The sequence below is a fragment of the Engystomops pustulosus genome, chromosome 4, assembly GCF_040894005.1.
Source record: "Engystomops pustulosus chromosome 4, aEngPut4.maternal, whole genome shotgun sequence".
NCBI classification, from domain to species: domain Eukaryota; kingdom Metazoa; phylum Chordata; class Amphibia; order Anura; family Leptodactylidae; genus Engystomops; species Engystomops pustulosus.
The window spans coordinates 53628549-53650841 of NC_092414.1; the positions used below are offsets into that span (position 1 = coordinate 53628549).

At 37.4% G+C, this 22293-nt stretch overlaps 1 protein-coding gene across 1 annotated transcript in view; it reads left to right on the forward strand.

The window, feature by feature from the left end:
* Positions 1-22293, forward strand: part of SLIT3 (slit guidance ligand 3) — a 315456-nt gene that overhangs the window by 50520 nt on the left and 242643 nt on the right. Inside the window, exon 4 of the mRNA XM_072145924.1 lies at positions 10984-11055. Coding sequence (XP_072002025.1) covers positions 10984-11055 — 72 coding nt within the window. The remainder of the gene's footprint in view (positions 1-10983; positions 11056-22293) is intronic.

The window sequence follows — 22293 nt, forward strand, 5'->3', positions numbered from 1 at the left end:
ATGCAACTCTTATCTCTGTGGGGTGCAGATTAGAGATGAGCAAGTATACTCTTCCGAGCTTGATGCTCATTCGAGTATCAGCATATTGAAACGGCTCGTTGTTCGGACGAGTATTGCACCTGCTCGAAATCGAGCATTTACTCAAGAAAACACAGTGAAGAACAATGAGGAATAAAATGAAAACAGTGAACACAGGATAATTTAAGTGAAGAACACAGTGAAGAACACATTGCAGATATTTCCGTACATCTGCTAACTTATCCGAAGACACGCGTGCAGAACAATAGTATGTGAAGAACAATATGTGTGAAGAACACATTGCAGATGTATGGAAACATCTGCAATGTGTTCTTCAGTGTTCTTTCAATGTGTTCTTTCAGTGAAAACATCTGCCAACATCTGCAATGCGTTCTACAGTGTTCTTTCAATGTGTTCTTTCAGTGTGTTCTTTCAGTGAAAAATGCTTGAGTCTCCCATTGACTTCAATGGGGTTCGTTATTCGATACGAGCATTCGATACGAGCATAGGGAAAAGTTCGACTTGAGTACCGAGCACTCAAGCATTTTAGTGCTCGCTCATCTCTAGTGCAGATACATCAGACTAAATTGATGGCTTCAGGTCAGAAGTCTCACCCCCTTCCCCTAAAAACAATGGGATCTGCTTTGTTATCTATTTTCTCACTGATGTTTTTGTTTGGTTGTGGGAAATAAGACGGGGGGGGGGGGGGCACACATATGTTAATGATGCATCCTGGATAAAACCTAAGAAGTGATAGAACTCAACTTCAAGTCATCAATATCCGATTGGTGGTGGTCCAACTTCTGGCACCTCCACTGATCAGATGTTTAATGAGATTGCAGCTTTCAAGGTATATTCTCTTCTCACCATAGTAGTAGTTAGGATAGAGCCAAAGTAAGCCACTATAAGGAACTGGGGGTATTTTAGTATCTCAATTATCCTAGGTTACCTTGAAGGTGGGATCACATGTTAAGCTAAGTGCACTCCTGCATTCCACAGGTTCTGTTCCTCTTTACGTTATTAAATAGTGGGAAAAACAGCCCACATCTTTTTCTCACTGTTGATAATGGAAACATAACCAAAGGTAACCTTATGTAAATTGAAGTTAACTGGTCATGAAAAGGGAATCAAACACCTTCCATTCACCTTCCGTCTTTAGTTTCTTAAAACGGAGAGCATCCTGGAAAAGCCCAATGCACAAAGGTGTAAACTGGGTTTTAGCAGTTTTCATTTCATTCCTTATATAATATTTATATTATCAATATATATTTATATATATCAACTTATACCTAGCAGCATATCGAACACCATTATTTTATGTCATTTTGAGCCTTGTGACCATCATAAAGTAATATTTCTACTGATCTTATTGACTATAGTCCAGTGGTTCTTAACCGGGGTTCTATCGAACCGTAGGGGTTCAGTGAGTCGGCCTCAGGGGTTCAGCGGAGCCTCAGCCACGGAGGTCAAGACACACTCGTATTTTATTTATCACTAAAGAAGGGTTCAGTGAATGTGAATATGAAACTGGTGGGTTTGGTACCTCAAACAAGGTTAAGAACCACTGCTATAGTCAGATCAGACCAACAGCTGTTTCTGCTTCACAGCCCTCTATGCAGCTATACTCTCAGTACAAGGCTTCTTAGTTGCGAGCTGCAGTTGGTATAAAATTATTACAGAGGTAATGACATTTCTGTTTATTTATGATAATCCTGTTAATTCAATTTGTTGAAGTTCAGACGTTCTCATACAATGTGGCAGTGTTAAGTAGACCGGGTGAAGTCTTGGGTCATGATGTCTACAGTTACTATGTTAATTGAGGTCTTTTAGATCTTCTTGTAATTTTTGTTAAATTATGACCCAAACTTTACCAACCAAAGTGATGACAATTTTTGCCTGATGTGAAGAAATAATTGGTAAGCTATTAGCATTTAGCGTTTGTGTAGAAGTTTAATCCAGTGTGTGTTTAATTGTTCATGGCAGCAGGCTTGTGTCGTGCGTCTCAGGCTGTGAATAGGCTCTGTTTCCTCGCATCTTAGAATCAGTAGCTGAATATGGACTTATGACTTCAATTTGAGTTAAGTGGCCTTTATGTTTAACTGGTGGCAGAATTGAACAGTACCACATTGTGTTCCTGTATTTCCAAAACCTCTGAAGACAGTTTAAATGGATTGTCAGATCATTCATAAAATGTAATGTAGGCAGGAAATTATATTAACCTAAAAAAATTACCTCCATTACATCACTACAGCTCAATATCTAATGTTTCTTGCCCTTACTTTTATTATCAAGTAACCTCTGCAGATAATTATTGGCCTAAAAATGCATGCACATGAAAACCAGAGGCGTGCTATCTGTATTTGGATCGGACATCATTCGGCTGCCATCATTTTAATGGACCATGGGACCGATCTGTTAAAAGTATAAAGATATTACTATTCTATAATACTATCACTTATAGACTATCACTGGAATTTATCAACACACTTGCGCCAAAAAACGCTTTACAATTATGCAAATGAGCCTGGGGGCTGCAGGCTCAATTAACAGCACTGGAAATGCTTAAAAATTCTGAATTTTAAAGCCTTTTTGATAAAAACAAGTACATAAGAAGCTAAAAGAAGAATGAATCCTGGTAGAGGGGGCACACACCAGCATGTACCGTATTTTTCGGACTATAAGGTGCACAAAAAATCCTTTGATTTTCTCAGAAATCAAAGATGCGCCTTATAGTCCAGTGCGCCTTATACATGAACCGTACTGACAGACAACAGCTGCCTTGAACTGTGCACAGGTCTGCCACCTGCTGGTCATTCATCCTTATAATCAGGTGCGCCTTATATATGAACCTAGATGTTTTAGCAGGCATTTATTGATGGTGCGCCTTAGACTCCTGTGCGCCTTATAGTCCGAAAAATACTGTAAGTTTGCTTGGTTTACACTCCTTGCTCCCGATGGCAGATCTCCTTTAACGGGACTTTCACAATCCAACCCTCTGCCCTGCTGTCCTAATCATTCGGGTTGTACAGATGATACTCCCAGTGATCACACCAGTACTGTGGATAGTGGATAAGTTAAACATGTTTTATTTGCATAATGAAGCATTAAGAATTAATTCAATCGCCGCTTCTGCTAAAATATCTCTAAAAAAAAAAAACAATTGCAAACATTTCCAGTAATATTTTATATTCCAGTCAAGGTGAATACAAATGTTGAGTTTCTTACTTTTTAGAGCCTGGATTTCCCTTGTAAAGTATTGCTGACTTGCCCTCTGTCCTTTGCTTCCACCCCTGGAAAGGAAACTATTAGCCGCTCTGTCAACAGTTCAGCTTTGAAGGATTGAATGAAGGAAAATGCATAAATGAAGAGAAGCTACAGGCAGCCAAGGCCAAGTAACATGTGCAATTTAACTGTGAGGAATCTTGTCATATGAAGAAAGATTCCATAATATGTGTGGGATTGCTGCCCTCTTTAGTTCTGCCCTATTGTGAGACAGCGCAATGATAGAATAGAAACTTCCCCAGCTTTATCATACTGCCTGATACTGGATAATAAATATGTTTCTAGCTTTGCATCTCATTTTTGTTGGCCTAGTTTATGCATGAAAAATGGAGCAGGCGTTTGTCACATCAGTTGTAGAGCGGCCAGTGTCTACCATGCCCTTAACACACTTAATAAATGTAGCACATAGCATTTTACCCCAGAACTCTTTCAGAATGCTTTGCTAATGTCCCCAATTGTGTTTTATTCAAACAATGTTTTACAAAGCCAAAACTGCATGCTTTTTATGGAGAACCCATGTGATAAGAACCATATATAAAACTTTAAAATTTCATAGCATAGATAGGGACTGGCACCATAAATATAGTTTAAAGATCCTGTTCCTGTAGTATAGACAGCTGGGAACTTAGGAGAAATGACAAATGTTGGTGATGTTGGGAGGTACAAGACACAATCACAGTAGCAGATTTTAATATGGGCAATTTGGGCAGCCACCTAAGGCCAATGACTTCTCAGGGGCTCATGGCCACTTAAACCAACCACAACATATCCACAAACAAATGTAAGCACATATACTTACATAAGAACATCATGGCTTTCCTGCTGTAGATACATTCATTTTTTTAGACTCTTGGTGGATCAGTCTATTTGGTTACGCTGCTCCTGCCTCACTTGTGTGTACATTATGGAATGTTCCTTACTAGTAACTAGGGAAGAGTGGACCGAACCACTATGATAGGTGACAGCACGATCGCGTTTGTTAATCCTTTAAATAGTGCTGGCAAATCCACATGGAGCGAGGATCCTATAAAAAATAGTGGCTTTGCCAGTGGCATTTAAAGAGTTATCACCCGCCATCGGGTGTTACCAGTGGAGATGTGCCCGAACGCCAAAATTGACCTTCTGGCTGGCGGTTTGGGTGATAAGCATTATACGATGTACAGACACAAGTGTGGAAGAAACAAAGGAAGAAAAGCCATCACTAGGGGCATTTAAAGGGCTAACATCCGCTTTTAGTGTTGCAAAAACCGAACTTTTGTTCGAGGTTCAGCCAAACTAAGTGAACCTGAACTTGAACATGTCCTCTCATCACTACTAGTAACATTTATATGGATATCCTGTACATCTTAAGAGAGTGGAGTTTGTTTATTTTTCATAACCTTTCCCTTCATTGTTAATGGAAATATAATAAGAACAAATTTTACAAATTCTTTAGAATTTTAAAGCAAAGAGTCACAGGGTATCATTTGTAATATGAAGTCTTACACACCGTGTCCTTTCACGGGACATCTGGCACCAACCCCAAATTTTTATCTTACTCCACTTCTCTGTAGTTCCAGAACAGTTTACAAAAGGCATTTCTTACTCTCAGAGTCACTTTCTGTAACTTAATGTGAGATATAAACAAAAACAAGCCCCACAGGTCTTATCCAAACTGAGTCTGTCCACCAAGAATTACATGCAGATGTTGTTTTTACCAAACAAACCAATGGTTGCATTTGTCTTCTTGATATGACAAATGTACAGGGCTACATAATGACATCTGTCCAGGTATTTTCAATGACAAGTAAGCAAAAGCAAACTCTTTTTTTTTTGTCTATTTCAAGAAATTGAACTGGAAATCCAATATGATCAATTATTTACCGTTTATACACATTTCAGTGTAAATTTGTGCAATAAATTCCAGCTACTGACTGTGTCATAGCTGAATTAGAGCAATTTATATCTAAAACAGATTTATTCGGGAATATATCTTGTTATTTTGGATAGCAATCTTAAGAATATGATGGTATGGGAATACAACACGTAAACTAAGAAATATATTTGAGATCATCATTTTTAAAGTCAGTTTTGTTGGAGACTGCATTGACAAGATTTGCCATAAAAATTTCGCAACTGATATACATGTCAACAATTCTTGCCAATTTTTAAAATGTCCAAGTTGATAAAACCAATTTAATCTTGACTTCACGGTACTGGTAAACCTCTTTATATTGATTGAATGTGTTTGTGAGTACTTGGAATATGAGAAGCAAACCCCAACATTTTGGTGAGATCAATCAACCATCCAATAAGGCAGATTAATTAAGCTGTCTGAAAGTCAGAATATTCCTAGTTGCCCATGGCAACCAATCACAGCTTCCCTTTAAAATATTCATAAGCAATGGTAAAATGAAAGCTGAGCTGTAAATGGTTGCCAATGGGCAACAAGGAATATTCTGACTTTCAGACAGCTTGATAAATCTGCCCCAATGTGTATAAGGTCCTTTTAAATTTCAAAAGTAGGTATTGGGTTGAGAGGGACAACAAGCCAATTTTGTCCTAAGGAAGATAGATTCATTGCCTATTCCCCATTTGGGTAGTACGGTATGGATCAATCCAATGTTTTAGGCCTTTAACTTTTTATGCCAACTTAAGATACCCAACCCACCCACATTATCAATGGTTATTGAACAACTGTCCTTTCCATCTCTCCATACACATGCCCTAAACATGTTGATGTTATATTTAGCAATAGAGGGTTCTTATAATTGCCATAATTCATTAATTGATCATAAAACTGATGTAAAGCTACATTGTACAGTCATTCCCTGCACTGTGATTCTCTTTCTAACAGAAACTCTTTATTACAAGTTAAAACATTTGGGTTTTGGCAGTTTCTGATCTTTTTATTTTTCCTGGCAACACATGTTTGTGAACGTTGTATAATTTAGCATTTAATATTTTCTAGAAGTAAAGTTGTATATAAAGTGAAGGGAACAAAATAGGGCAAGAATAAAAACGAATGTCTTAAAAATGAATAATAAAAGGATAATTGAATTGATCAAAAATGTGTTCTTTCTTTTAACAACATAGAAAGTACACACTGTTGTGTCAAATATCACCAGATGATGCCAACTTTTGATTTAAGAAAATCAAACACGAAAAAAAATTTTTTTCTTAATTTTAAAATAAGGATACACATAAGGATCTTTAAAGGATTATAGTAGCCTATATACATATAAAAAGTATGTACCTAATGTGTTCCTGTATTAACAGCCTTCTACATGCCACTATATTATAATGAGAAAGGCAAAGCTATGATTACATCTTGTCTTTACAGACAGCACACATTCTAGCACATGATGGAAGCCCCACACACCAGCCCAGGTGAAAACATCAGAAGGCATAGACCTCCTAATGTGTCTGGCGGGCAACTGTGCCATTGGGCAAAACTACCCAAGGCCATGGCGTAGTTTTGCACAAAAACCTGCAAACTTTTAATGCTGAATGTTTGCAGGCTTTGGCGAGTGTGTGCAGGTTTTGGATAGAAATGTCCCTGGCCAACTACGCAGCCAGCTGTGCCCCTTCACACCTTCTCCACAGCCCTTTGGCATGGAGGTGCCGCCAAGGGGAAAATAGTCATTTTCAAATAGTAATAGTAATTCTTGCCATTTCACAAGTGATCGCAATTATTTCAGGGCTTGTACACCAGTTTTCTGAATTTCTCTACAACACTTCTAATCTACAAATGAGCAAATAATATGGAACTAATGATTTAAAAATGTCACTTAGACAGCAAGCAAATTAAAAGCGTAAGAATTGATTTTCCGTCTCGTTCCTCATATAGTAGCGCCACATTCCGAAGTTCTGTACACAGATAGTAATCATTGTCCTCTGGTAGACAGTCTCTGGTAGACAGTAGAGGCTGTTTCTTCAGAGGCCAATTAATTTATCATTTATCATCAAGTGGAGGATCCAGAGGAAACCTACTGAAACAATTGTTATGTAGCTCTGATTAGAAGACACATTCAACATGGGAGAGGGTAACAAACAGAGTGAATCAACAAAAGGGAAAACAAATCTTCCTGGTAAATAGAGATGTCAGCTCAGCTGCTACATTTCCTTTGCGTAAAATATCAAGAAATGTGTAAAGTACAAGAAGCCAAAGCCAAAGTGCAAATTTCTGTCTCGGCAGTGGTGTGATAGTCTGCATAAAACAAACACTCAGGGCCAGACTCATCAGTGACATTCCCCTGCCAGTGTTTGCTTACTGGGATTGCCCATTAACACTATCTCTTTTGTCACCTAATTGCTGTGTGGCAGCAGGAACTACAGATGTAATGTGCCATCATAGATAGGAGCCACCAGCCGTGATAATGGTATTTCAGGCTGCATGGATTTTCTCTAATTGAATTCAGCTGCTCCCCAAGTGAATATTTCCAAGAATGTTTCGACTTCGGTCTTATTTGTGGTGTATTATTTGGCATGGCATTCTACATCATCAGAGAGCTTTTTTCACTAATTAGTAGTAATTACGGATTTATAGTAAATTGGAGATTTAGAACTTTAAATTATATTTTCCTCGTGCTAAAATACATTTCAGAGAAATTATATCTCGACCAGTTCATCTTGCATAGTGTTTGTTATTATGGCTTAGTGGGGGTAACTGTGCAGTATGTTTGGTATTTTAGACCGATTCGTATCGCTGGAGCAGGTTTCTGCTGTAACTTTAAGCTGCGATTTACCTGAGGCAGGAGGGGAAGAGAAGGTCGAATTTCGCACTAAGAATCAGTAGTATGTCAATTGTTTAAAATCCAAAGCATAGGTCATTTTATGTAGCAGGATTTTTTGTAGCAAAGGGACGGGATCAACTATGCTACAAATAAAAATTACTCCACATCTGTCTCCACCCTTAATCTGCACTCGTAGATATGTGTTTGTGGCCCATTTGTCATTGGTAATGTGAGGTCCACTCAAACGCTTATTACAGTACAAGAGACTGCAAAAATGGTCAGGAATAGGACCTACAGCCTAAAGAAATTTATCATTATTTTGCACTTTTTGGTGATGGTTTGAAATACATATTTTCTTATAGCTATGATAAATGATCAATCATTTATTTTCCACATGTGTCCATGCACATGTTTAACAACTACTTTCTGAATATTCAACCCCAATTAATGATTAATTGTCAGTTGCGTATTGAAACCCATTGGCTTTTTTTGCCATACATTACTGTAATTATTAACCCATTGGTCTCTACAACATAACATTGTGCTTGTCTCAGATTCCAAGGACTGTGTTGCTAAAATTTGCCTGTTTAAGTTATTGAAATAGTCAAACATAAAGGAACATTAGGGGATATTTGTCATTGTCATTATGTTAGCTTTCCGGCCTTCAAACGTCTCTATTGCTAATTTGCACAAACATTTGTGGTATATGCCTACACATTACACTTTTCCATTTAGCCTATTTATACCAGATTTATCCAGTGTATCTATGGTAGACAGATTTACAATGGGCAAATTTTCCAAAAGTCACAAATTTATGCAAAAATTCACTCTCCTCCTGTTGTAGGAAGTATTTGCAGGAAAAATATACGACCTTTCACCACTATGTCTCAAATCCAATACAGCCATTAAAGGGGTTTGCCCATGCAAGAAAGTTATCAAATATTAATCCTCAAGTGATGTTTACACAAAAAAGATCAAATAACCCCCTTACTTTACAATTTTACTCAGTTTTAGCTCCTATAACTCTTGGATGGTCATTGTGTGGATGGGGACTTTCTAAGACACGTTGTGATCCCTCTGTGCTGTGAGATGCTGTGTGCTGACAATGTGCTTAGATTATCAGACCTTTTAACATTAGATGGCCAGTTCTGCGTAAATTGGAAGGTTTGGTCAATATACATTGAATTTGGCCATCTTAAAGAGGTTTTTCCAGCATATTATTTTTAATTTCTCCTAGAAATATTACCTTACTGCTTTAGAATTATGAGAGGAAGCCGACATGTTTTCTTATACAAATACAACCCCTTTAAGATAAGCCATGCTAGACACCTCTAACCCAAAAACCTAAAGGATTGTTCATCCTTACCCTTCTCTACCCTGACATCTGCCATTGATTGAGGGCTGTGAGGCCTCCATACACAGTTGATTGTCATCTGGGTCTGCCAAACCTGGCTGCTTCGGATAACATTAATCTGCTGCGAATGGCCATTTTAAGATTATACAGCTATAATTTCATCTAATTAAAGTGTGAATATAATTGTGAGCATAATAGTTGTTGCTCAATTGTTCACCATGTGTCCAATAAAAAATGTAGCCTTCTTCTTTAGTCTTCATTAGATTGAAGGCAACAATCCTGTAATCATATATTAATGCACACACAAGGATGAATGCAGAAAATGATTTCAGGATGTTAGATTCTGTAAGTAGACTGTTGGCCATCTACTCCATGCTGTGAAGGAATGATGGAAAACAGATATGTTGTGGAAAGAATTCTTTAAAGCACGGAAGACAAGTCAATGGAAACCATATGCAATCATGTATGTTTATGTGTATGTTTCTTGTGGTTTCACATGTATCTCTGTATATTTTTTACAACGCTGTTATTTCCCCTCCTTGATAGAGACATTGCAAGAATTAGTGGGCTGAATACAATTTATATGGAATGGTGACCCAAAGTAAATCTTTTGTTTCTCAATGACTAGCTCACAGTCGTACAATAGACCAGTTCTAACTTTTACTTTGGATGTTTATTGAAAACATAAACTAAACCTCAGCACAGAAACTTTTAACTTCAAAACAATCTAAAAGTGAGTCAGTGGATTAGTCACTGCGGTTTGCTTGGTATATAAAATATAATGCATAGTATATTATTCTCAGATTTCCATAATGTTGCTTGTTCGTAATGGGAAAAAAGCTCTTGTGGCTTATTTGAACCCTCTCTACTTTTCTATAGATGCTAACATACATAATACTTGAAGTGATTTAAGTGACTCACTAGAAAACCATGACTATTCTTTTGGGATTATTCACCTCAAATGAACTATTGATACTATTGAACTATTGAGTTGAATCACCATCAGTACCAATGAAATGTATGTGTTATCCAATGTTGTCCTTGTAATGGACGAGCCTTGCCACCACCTTCTGAAAAATAAGTTGCATATCTTAAGTTACCTTGATTCTTTAGTATAAGGGGGTAAAAAATGAGTGGAGGTCATGTTTTTAAACCCCCTTCCCCCACCCTGCCCTCCCCTGTCATTGGACTTACTGGCCATAAGGGATTTTACGTTTCATTTGATTTCTTTCAAAAGCTTTCCTTTCCTGGACCAAATTTCAGCAACAAGCAGGAGTATGTTTTGGGAAATGCTGTTACTCCTTTAGAATTGTTAGGACACTGCTGTAAGATCAGTAAGATATTGGTAGTGGCTTGGGTGTTAAAGGGGGGGTCCACTAATTTATATTGATGTCCTATGTTATTATTATGAAAAAGAAAATACACAGACAAAAGTACACATATCTTCCAAAAATAGAGTTCACTTTCTTTTTAATCCTAGATATATCCACCCTGGCTTCATTGTTATGTTTTTTTTTACAGAGTTCCCATTATAGCTATATAGAGTAGTAGTATGGAAAATTGCATTGATAGAACTTTTTCAACAAAAACAAAAACTTTTTCCTTTTGTTTCAGGCGCCTTAACAGGAATAAGTTGCAAGTCCTTCCTGAACTGTTGTTCCAAACCAATATAAAACTGACAAGGCTGTAAGTAGTTTCTGGATTTCTTTTAATTTTTTTTCATAGTTTGTTATATTTATCTATAAAATGTTAGCTATTAATTTACTTTGATTTGTACAATATTGCTCATATAACATTTTAAGATTAAAAATCTTAAAATTACAAATATTGATCCTTTTTGGCTAATTGTTAACTACAGAAAAAAGCAGATATTTATATGATATAACATTGGCAAACTCTTTTATTGCAGATGTTAACATTAGTGATGAGCAGATCCAGTGAGCGTCTGAATTTCAAAATTATTTTTGTGGTCAAGTGCGGGGACCAAACCCCAACCCCCGCCATTTAACACATGCGGTGTGTTGGCACCATTTGTGGGTGTTAAATCTTTAAATGCTGTGGCAAAGCTGCTGGTTGCATTTAAATGGCTGGTGACGCCTGCATGCCAACATTTTTCCAGGGATTTTTGCTCCCTGTGACATCATTTAGGAGCGACGGTGTGATCAAACCCACTGTCTGTATAGCCGTGCCAGGCCAAGTGCGGGTGTTAAATGGCGAGGGTAAGTCTCTAAGCAGACGCTTAATGATTCCTCTGTGCTATGAAATGCTGTAGGCTGACAATGTGCTTAGATTATCAGGGTACATGGTTTATCTACACTTTTATTTAGTACATTCTACTCACACCTGACACATAGAGATGAGACAGATCAACGATAATGAGATCCCTGAGATGGATATAATACACAATTACCCACATATTTCACTGTGGAGTGTGCAGGGTGTGTCACATTCATCAAAACTGGAGCACGGTCTTCATTAATCACCCTGCCCTTCTCAGGATATTTGGACCATATATTTTTTTTGGTACACTTTGTTCATGCTGCAGAATTGTGATACATGCAGAATTGTGGCAAATGTCAGTAATACGTGTGGCTCAAACTTTTTCTGTCTTGTCAGACACAGTGTAGCTGCTACACTAAACTGGGGCTGGCACATTTTTTTCAGTTCAAAGTCAGAAAGAAAACTGGCATGAACACTTTAATAGATGTGGGCCACCTATAACACACAGAGTCAGCTCTGGTACATGCCACCCTCCAGATATAGACCCAATCTTGCCTGTAACTAGTAGAGTAAGTCGCTGCACACTGCTGCTTGTTTGCAGAAGTCACAGTGCATAGTCAGTTCTGCTTCAAGACACCCCCCCCCCCCCATGATAAAGACCTTGTCTGTCTGCAGCTGCAGCACACTGCTTCCCAGAAGGAAGTGTCTGAGCTGGTCTTGCAGGGGGAGGGGCAGGAGGCAGAGAGCATAGCATTGTGCAGACAAGAGAAGCTATTCATGAGAAGAATCTACCCATAGTCAGAAGGTTTACAGTGATATCCAGGGACAAACAAAATAGTTAACATCAGGACCGATAGAGACAGGTTGGAATGAAATCTGTGAAATTTTTGTTCATAACAGTGAATTATAGAATGTGTTATTTTGTTATCCTGAGTATATTTAAGTATCTTGTCTTCTTGGAAATACCCCTTCAACTACTCTATATAATGCCCCCTGAAAAACCCCTGAATTTGATATTCATAGCTTGGTAGTTTTTGCTTTGCTCATTTGCCCCATTGTATTGTACTTTCCTTAGATGCCACAATATTATTAATGTTTGCTTCTTTTCATACAGTTAGGAATTTACTCAGCCTTTTTATGCCTATACTCCTATTTTCAATTCAATTATATCTTCTTGACCGATATTATTTTATTCCTTTATTAAAGGCGTTATAAACATAGATTTAATTGATTATTATTTGTGTAGTTTGATTAAGAGAACCTAATTGGAATACAATCTGCTAATGAATAAATGATTGACCTTGTATATGAGCTCTATATGAGCCCTGGACTCTCTTTTATATCGTGGTCATTGTGGACAGGTAGACATACTGAATATATAATAATTCACTGTAGATAAATTTTTTGCAACATGTGTTTGTCTTCCAAGGACTTCCTTGAAGATTTTTAGATTGCATTGAGTGTTCTGGTTGACCATAGTGAAAAATAACAGTAGGTAAGGGTCCACCATCGGGAAACAATTGGAGTATTAAAACTCTCAGCAGTCGGCACCAGGTATGAGCACAATACATGATACAACGTGAGTTGGAGCATTTCATTGAGCAGAATGGCGGCTGCGCTGCTGTTGGAAACTATTTGAAAGATTTATTTGAATTTCTTTTCATTATAAGAAAACCAGCTTGTATTAAAGTTAAGCCTTTCCCTGCCTCATGGTTGGCTCAGCTTAGTTTTACTGTGTGAGATCCAGACCACCTTGCATCTGACTTGGGGCATTCTGGCTTCATTGCGGACCATTTTTTTCTGAATTCAGGTCAAGTGAGTCTTTAGTCATGTTTCCACAGACACAAGCCAACACTTGTTGAATGCTCTCAAAGCCGTGTCCCACACTAGTGTTGTTGTTGTAACAATCGGTGCTCACACTAGCCATTAACCCTTTCAGTGACAAAAAGTGATTTTCTTTTTTTCCGGGTATAGAAGAAAATTTTAGTTTTTCAATACCAGTTTCTCTTATTAAAACACTTCATGTTATTTTAGTACTGGGCACTTATTCAGATAAATATGCCAACTCAGAATTTTTATGATTCTTTTAATTTGTTTTTGTATAACCTTGAATCTTCTGTTCACTGAGTATAGGTAATGCATGACTTTTCTTATATTTGTAAAAGGAAAATATGTTTTAAGGCATTGTTTAAAGTCACTTAATACTAATAAGACAGATGGTCGTTGTTCCTGTCCCTTTAAGGTGAAAATGTTGGTATTATCACTGGGTTCTCCAATTCCAACTTTCCATTGTGTTGTCTAAAATATAACAGAAAATGGTTTCATGATTTTAAGCTGTATGTGAAAAGTAACTAAACATTTGCTGCCTTCTCTGACATCACAAAGTGCTATTCACTGAAACCTCACCACTCAGATTTCTTGTTTAAAATCTTTTGGCCTATGCTTCACCATTTAGACTTCATGGAGTGCAGCTATTGGCTAAAGCTTCACTACTTAGACTCCTTGGTCTGCAGCTATTGGCTTAAAGGGGTATTCTCGTCTCGGCATTCACATTCAGTTTCATTAATCTGCCATATATAAACATTTCTTCAATTGGATGTTATTAAAAAAAATGTTCCTGTGTGAGTATAATTTCTCAGAAATGCAGTCATGTTGTCCCTTAGAAACCAGATAGCTTCCTCGGATACGACCACGTGGCCAGACTTGCGGTATAGGGTCCTGCCGGACCACCAGGATTCAGCAATCATTAACACAGCGTGGTTGTGGGACATGTAGTAGCTCCAGGACATTTTATATACAATAACCTTTTGTTTATTTGTGCAATCACTCCAGCAGAGGTGGCCATATCCGAGGAAGTTATCTCGTTTCTAAGGGACCACATGACTACATTTATGGAAAATTATCTTCACACAGGAACATTTTTTTTAATAACATCTAATTGAAGAAATGTTTATTAATAGCAGATTAATCAAACTGAATGTTAATGCCCAGACGAGAATACCCCTTTAACTTCAGTACTCAGACTCCTTGGTCTGCAGCTATTGGCTAAAGTTTCACTGCTAATTACTCCATGGTCTGCAGATATTGGTTGAAGCTTCACTACTCAGACTCCTTGCTCTGCAGCTATTGGCTTGAACTTCACTATTCAGACTCCTTGCTATGCAGCTATTGGCTAAAGCTTCACTACTTAGACTCCTTGGTCTGCAGCTAATGGCTGAAACTTCACTGCACAGACTCCTCCCACTGCAGCTCTTGGCTAAAGCTTTGGATCACAACTTCTTCCCAGCCAATTTGCAGAACACTAAAAAAGAATCTTGCATTTCTTTGGCAACTTCCCTTGTATAACATAGGAACATTCAGCTATTACTGTGTCTTTATAACTGTACAGACCTCCTCAAAAATTTAAATTATAAAATGATCAATTGATGCCCCTGTGATTTTACATAATCCTAAAGATGATTAATGATTATTGATTATTAATGATTATTAAAGATTATTAATCATCAAATATTGATGATTAATCAAACTAGTGTTACGCAATTCTAGTTATCGACTGACTATACCTGTGGTCTCTTACATTTTGAAGGAAAATATAGTGAGACAGCTTAGTGTATACTGCCCTGACTTTAGCTGCCCATGTGATGCTGTGCTGAGACGTTATGGAATAGATGTAAAGGAGGACCATAAAATTGAATGCAGTATCTAGATACGGCAGCTACATAGTGATAATAGTGTTATCCCTCGAACTCTGAGCGGATGAAACGCGTAAGGGCCACAGTGATTTCTAGGATGCACTCATATAGGTGGGAGCTTACTTTTTTGAGTTCAGAGTCAGACTTAGGGACTTGTGTATAATCATTTACCAAAGAACTCATCCTTCACTCCAATATGGTAGCCAGAGACAAATTGGAAAATGTGGTAAGACCTTTCCATTTTTACGTCTATGAAGATGTTCTGATGTGTATGCTGTTTTGAGTTTACCAAATGCGTCAGATGTGCTACTTGTTTAGAATATGTCTAATCTGGCAAGGTCTGTGCAGTGCTGCGTAGTCTGTTCTACATAAATAAAGAAATGATTATTAATATATTCAGTGTTGCACACAGGATGCCCTAAGATGAGAGTAAGTGATTGCATTTTGTATTTGGATCTTAGGACAATTATGTAATGATATTATTTTTAATGAATATAATTAAAAGTCAAATTTTCCATCACACTTTCTGCTGAAATGATTTTAAATGGGTCAGGTTGACTTTAAAGTTATGGGCTCTTGTCCCAACTAGAATGAATTGTTTATAGTGTGTGTGTCTTAGTGTGGGGAAGAGACACCCAACTTAAACAAAAGACTGTATTATCTTCAAGGTAACAAAGAAATATTGTGATCAAGTGACCTTAATGAGGATCTACTGACGTTTCTAGTTTGTGTTTTTCTTTGGTGGGTGCGTACATATAATTATTCCTCTGCACTGTTTGGTGCGTGTGTAATATGAGGCTGTTAAACATGTAAATTTACATCTGGAGTAAAACTTTTTCATGCTCTTTGATGTTGAATAAAATAAAATGCACATTCCTCATCCCACTTTCATTATCAGGATAATAAAGAATGAACGGCATTTCCACACTGTTTATGCACATTCTTTACCTATAACATCATGCAAAAGGTGGAAAGAATTTTTCTTGCTAGGTCTGTGTATTGAATGTACAATATTGTCTTGTATATATATATCTGTGGAGCATAGCTTCTGCTTCACAGGCTAACGACCTCACTTGCATTTGTTTGTGGGGCTCAGCTGCAATACCAATTACTGGCACTGTACTTTGGATGGCATTATACTTTGTATAGAGACAGTGGGGGGATTTTATTGAGATTGGCGTATTACTGCATGGCCGAGTTTAATTATTTATAAAGTGTCCGCCACACATATGTGTCGCAGCTGCACTGTACCTGACACAACAAAAAATTGTGAACTGAAAGTGTTTTCCGGTACACAGTTTGCCCGTGTGTCACATTTATCATGCAGTGCCCAATAGAATTGTGTTGCACGCTTTATGTTAAAGGTGCACCAAAAAATAGTTTATGTAACTGGTGCGCAAGATTCATGTAGAACATGCACCACAATTCATGAATCCGCATTCATGAAGTCGCACTCTTCACACTCCACAGGCAAACTGCTCATAGTACAGATTGCCCTAGTTTTGATAAGTGTCCCAGTGTCCCTTTCTGTTATAATACCGAAAGTAAAGAAAGGGCAACAGAAAGATCTAGTGTTTCGAGATGTTATAAGTGAAAGATCTTTTTTCAAGCTAGCCTCTGCTTTTAAAGTCCATATCACAGTATGTGTTGTGTAATACCAGACTTTGATTTTTTTTGAGTGTTGTGATTTTTCAGGACTTTTAAGCTAATCTCTTAAATGGACAAGGTGCAGAATCTTTCCATGATGATGATGAGATTATCAGGGCTGATACCTTATTCTCTCCACTTGGACTGGAAAACTGCTTATTGTAGCTGCTCATATTTTGCACATAACAGTCAATTACATGAAGTCATATAATTATTAAAACAGTAATTCAGTAAAGCCAGTTTATGGGAGAAATATCAGCTCATAAATGTTTTCTTTTTCTTGTGTTTATAAAATAATAAAATCATACTGCACCAAAAAAAGACACCCTGGAGAGTTCTGGTTTCCTTGTACAATTAATAGGTATGATTTTCCTTCTTGTATTTAGATTAATGTTTAATATTCCATGTGGTTACTATTAGGAATATTACTTTTTGTGACAGCTTTAGTTAAGACATCATTTAATAATAGGTTATTATGGTTTGTTACCTCATGGCAGAGGCGTAACTTGAAGCTCCTGGGCCCCAAAGTAGAATCTGTTACCGAGACGCAACCTTTTAGTTCACAAAGAATATCTACGATGTATGTGTAACAAAGAGAGTGGATGTTCTGTTGCATGTTATATTGTTAGAAATCTACAATTTAGCTGTTATGAATGAGGCTTGCTACACTTTTATATACTTTTGACCAAGTTGAAGGAGCCACATGGATTACTAGTGCACCTGGACTTTTCATCATTTTAAGTGCAGGTGCAGCTTAACAATTAGCAGAATGGGAGAAAATTGATAATTATATGTTCTTTTTGTTTTGTTTTAAACAATTTCCCCTCTTTATCTTTTAAACAAGACAATCTCGGATAGTAACAAGAGGATAATAAAAGCCTTAAGGCCCTAAGTTTTTACCTTGAAAATCCATGAATAGTACTTGCTTTGGTTGTTGTTTCATGTGTTAGGTTAATCCTTTGTGATCATTTTTATTTTCACATGTACTGACACCATCATCCAACAGGTGCAAATTAACATATCTTATAAGAAAGTTTTATTTTTCATTAGAGACAAGTATTTCCCAGTCAATAAATCTTAAAATTTCACGTTTGACTAATAAAATATTTCTATAAAATGTAACTAGACTATATAATTTCCTTCTGTGACTCGATGTTGTGCTGCAGAGAATTTGGTTAAAAATGCATGATATACTTAAAACAGCCCTAAATTTTAGATTAGGTCCAGGATTGGCTGTCATACAGTATATGTATATACACAATAAGTAATAACACAACTTGTTATCTTCATTTCAGATGTTTTCCCCTCTGAAGACTATGGGGCAGATGTATCAAGTGTCTGAAAGTCAGAATATTTCTAGTTGCCCATGGCAACCAATCACAGCTCCCCTTTAAAATATTCATGAGCACTGGTAAAATGAAAGCTGAGCTGTGATTGGTTGCCATGGGCAACTAGAAATATTCTGACTTTCAGAAACTTGATAAATCTGCCCCATTATTTCTAATGCTCTGTTGTCCCTTAGCTGGGAGGCGGAGTTTAGCTCCTATGATATGCCCTACCCAGCATCGGAAGAGGATAGGTGATTTGGCTCTCCAATATCTCTGTAGCACACAATCGTAACTACTGGAATCATAGGGCATTCGTAAAGCCCCCCAAAAATATTTAGGATATTAAATCATATTAAGCATATTTGTCAACAGGAAGGAAGGAAAAAAAAATTAAAAATCATCATCACTTTCACCTCACGTATATTTTAAATTGTAACATCTACGAAATGTGTGAGCTCTGGTTTTTCTGATAAAGGACAGCTCTGGTATATGTATTACCATTTACTTCTGTTCTTTGATGCCCCCTCCCTTAGATCCCATCACCAAACAGTATCTTAGTAAAGTTGTAGTCCAGAGTGCAGGTCAGGTTACAGATTCGATTTATTATTTTTTTGCTTGTTCTTCCCAATTGACTTATTTTTGTATTTTTATGTTATGTTTGTGCCAAATACATTTTTTGGTAACAGATGAACAGATGTTTGGCTTCAAGAACTATATCTAAGTGGGGTTGCTCCAGTCCTTTTACTGAAAGGTATCATCAATATTAGACTTATCTCCAAAGTAAGATCATCTTAATGCATTTCAACTTCTAAAGTACAGCTGAAAGTTATTTAGTATTGCCTCATGGTCTATAAAGCTTGGAACTTCCTGTATAATAAATGTCATCACCAAAATGGCGTCACATCACACCAAAATGCTAATAAGTTCAGTATGGAGAAAGCTTTTCTACTGCATCTGTAACTATCCCATGTATCTTGCACCTTATTAATAAGTTAAATCATAAAGTCATTCTGTAGAAGTGAAGTTTTATTCATCACAATTTACCATAGCTGTCCAGGAAAGATGAAAAGTTAATTTAGTAGGTTTTTATTAAAATAAATAAAAAACTGTCAAAATGTTAACCTCTAATTTTTGTAATATTCTATGATATAGTTTTATTTCCAATGCACAATGGCTCTCCTTATTTGTAATTCTTAAATTTTTAAGTCCCCCCTTTTCAAGGACCTCCCAATTTTGGTTGGTCTGTCTTGATGTGCCCTGTGTAAATATGTCCTGCACTTTAAGGGGCTGTGCAGCCATATCAAGTTTTGCACAGAATAGAGGGTAACTCACTTATCGGCTGGGTTTTCAGTGGTGGGCTTCTATCGATAATGAAAACAGGGGTTCAATGTACCCCAAATGAACCGAGCAGCTAGTCGCCCATGCACCTGCTACTATATTCATCTCTGTGATGCTGATTAAGATATCCTCTTGCAGTACTCAAATAATTCTGTCAGTGCCATAAACGCTCCATTCATTTGGGGTAGAATGGACCCCCTTTCTTGTGATCCATGCAGGTTCCACTGCTGGGACCTACACTGTTCATTAAGATAACCTGGACAACCCCTAAGAATTATGCAAACATTTTATCCTCTGTATTTATTGCCTAATTCTGTGTCCTCTATATCACATTTACCAAGGTCCTTGCACCAGTTTTCTGTTGGACTTTGCACATTCTTTTCAGTTCAAAATTGAAAGAAAATTTAGGAAGTGTCAGCCCAACATATATGGCGCACGCAACTGTTTTGTGTCATGGGAGCACTATTCATGACTGAAATTTCTGAACTGAAAAGGGGGTGCCACAGTTAGCATGCAAAGTCTGACAGAAATGTATTGCACGCCCTATGTTAAAGATGCACCATTAAAAAGTTGCTGCACTCTGTCGGTGCAGTTCAGGGGGCGCCAGATTCATGAAAAGAGCGCCACAAATCGTGAATCCGTTGCCCCCTGCACACTACACAGGCACTACACATAGTTCAGTTTGCCGTGTTTCAGTAAATGTGGGCCACTGTGTATAAATATTATTTGTTTTTGCTTTTTCCTTTTGTGTTGCTAAAAGATTTGTTTTCTAGTCATTTGTCTGCCCGTAACTTCTGTTACCGGACTGTCACATAACTTACCGTAAAACGCCCCAGCTTCAAGGTTCCTTGTCCACCGAATTTACTGTGACAACTATATTATACATTTCTCGAAGCGTGATTGATTGCTCCAGTCTAAATCTATTCTGCATGAAGAATGTCATATAAATGTTACCATCTACTTACTCCAGCCTTTGCATGGTAAAGTCTTAAAAGCAAGAATTTATAATCCTTATGGCCATAGTCCAGGGAGACAGTACAAGTAGGAGCAGGGTGGGAAAGGGAGTCTACTTTGTATGAAAAGAGCTCAGTTCATAAATGTTTGGTGCTCTGTGTGAGCAGGCTTAACTCTACACCAATGGCTTAAACTGTTCTTAAAAAGAGGAAATTGTTTTGTTAGAAGTATGGAGCCTCTTTTCCAGTGGCTCAGTCGGCAAATACTTGAGCACTGCAGGAAGCAGCCGCACTATGCTTAATAGGGTCAGCGCAAGAGTACACATGATAACATATGCACTTATTCATCTGGCCGCTGAGAAAGGGAAATGTCCTATGGAGAGGCCTTTCACTTGTTAAGAAATGACTGGAGCTTCTTAGAACCTTTTTTTAATGGACTGGAAAGCTTTTCTTGCCTTCATGGCACATATTAGACCAGGTTTCTATTTGAAGTTTGTTAGATATTGTACATGTTAACATTCCAGACAGGAATCACAATATACATATTAATAATAATTTTTCGAGTGCTTCAAATCTGTAATGTGATCTTGAGACTAGCATTATTATATGTGAAGTGCAGGAGCACCACCCTTTCATTATTAGAGTATGAATATTAGACCTCTCTACAATATATTAGGACAAACTATGCTCTTCTGTAATCATGTTCATAAAATAAAATAATATTTAGTACAATCATTACATTTACACTTAAAAGTACTTTAGGTTGCAGGGTTGTCCTACAAGAAAAATTAACAGGATCCTAATAAGTTTTGGAAACTTTAGAAGAAGAACTCCACCCACCATTTACTCTCCCTTCCAAAAACCCACCAGGTCTCTCCTAGTCAGTATTGCCTGGTTCTCTCTAGACATACTCTAGTCATCTCTAGTCAACTGTGATTGGTCAGTGGTGGTCTTGGGACAGGCTATTGTACAGGGAAGTGACTAGGGATCCGTGATGTTGGTACAGATAATTATGGGGGTCATTTATCTTTAATCAGGACATGTTAGGACAGTTGAGCATGTCTTTTTTTGCTTTTTGTGGGTTTTGGAAATATCAGGCATTATTATTATTTTTTGCACATTTTTTTTTTTTAAAGTTGCACAAAAGTCACAATTTCTTCTGCAATCCCCTTCTAAACATTTGCCTACACCGGGGCGTAACTATCAGAGGCAGGGTCTTATAGAAGACTTCTGAATGGGGTCCCCTATCTCCTCAGAAAATATTATACATATTTGAATACTAACAAAATTATACACACTTACACAGATCTGTCCCAGCAGATGATAACGACTTTGGGGAAGTAGATTTTAGGAAATAGAGATGAAATATTCCTAGTCCTGTTGTTTTGCTGTCACCTCCCTCTCCACCTACACTTCTTATCTGAACTGCCGATTTATGCTGTACACTGTGGAGAATGTGCACTGTTATATACATATTATGCCGTACAATGTGCAGCATAATATGCAAATAATGAAAGTTGCATATTTTTGGTGCAAATATCAGAAAGAAATAGAAAAATATTGAGAAAAAAGGAAAAAGCCTAAGATAAACAATATGTTTTTAACCCATTCTGAGCCTGTACAAAAAGAAGAATTCTTTCACTGGTGGGCAACCCCTTTAGTAGCTTCCTAAAGGGGCGTGTTTAGTTTCCAAATTGTTCTTCTGCAATTTCCCCTGAAAGTTCCCATCCAGAAAGCTGTATTTTC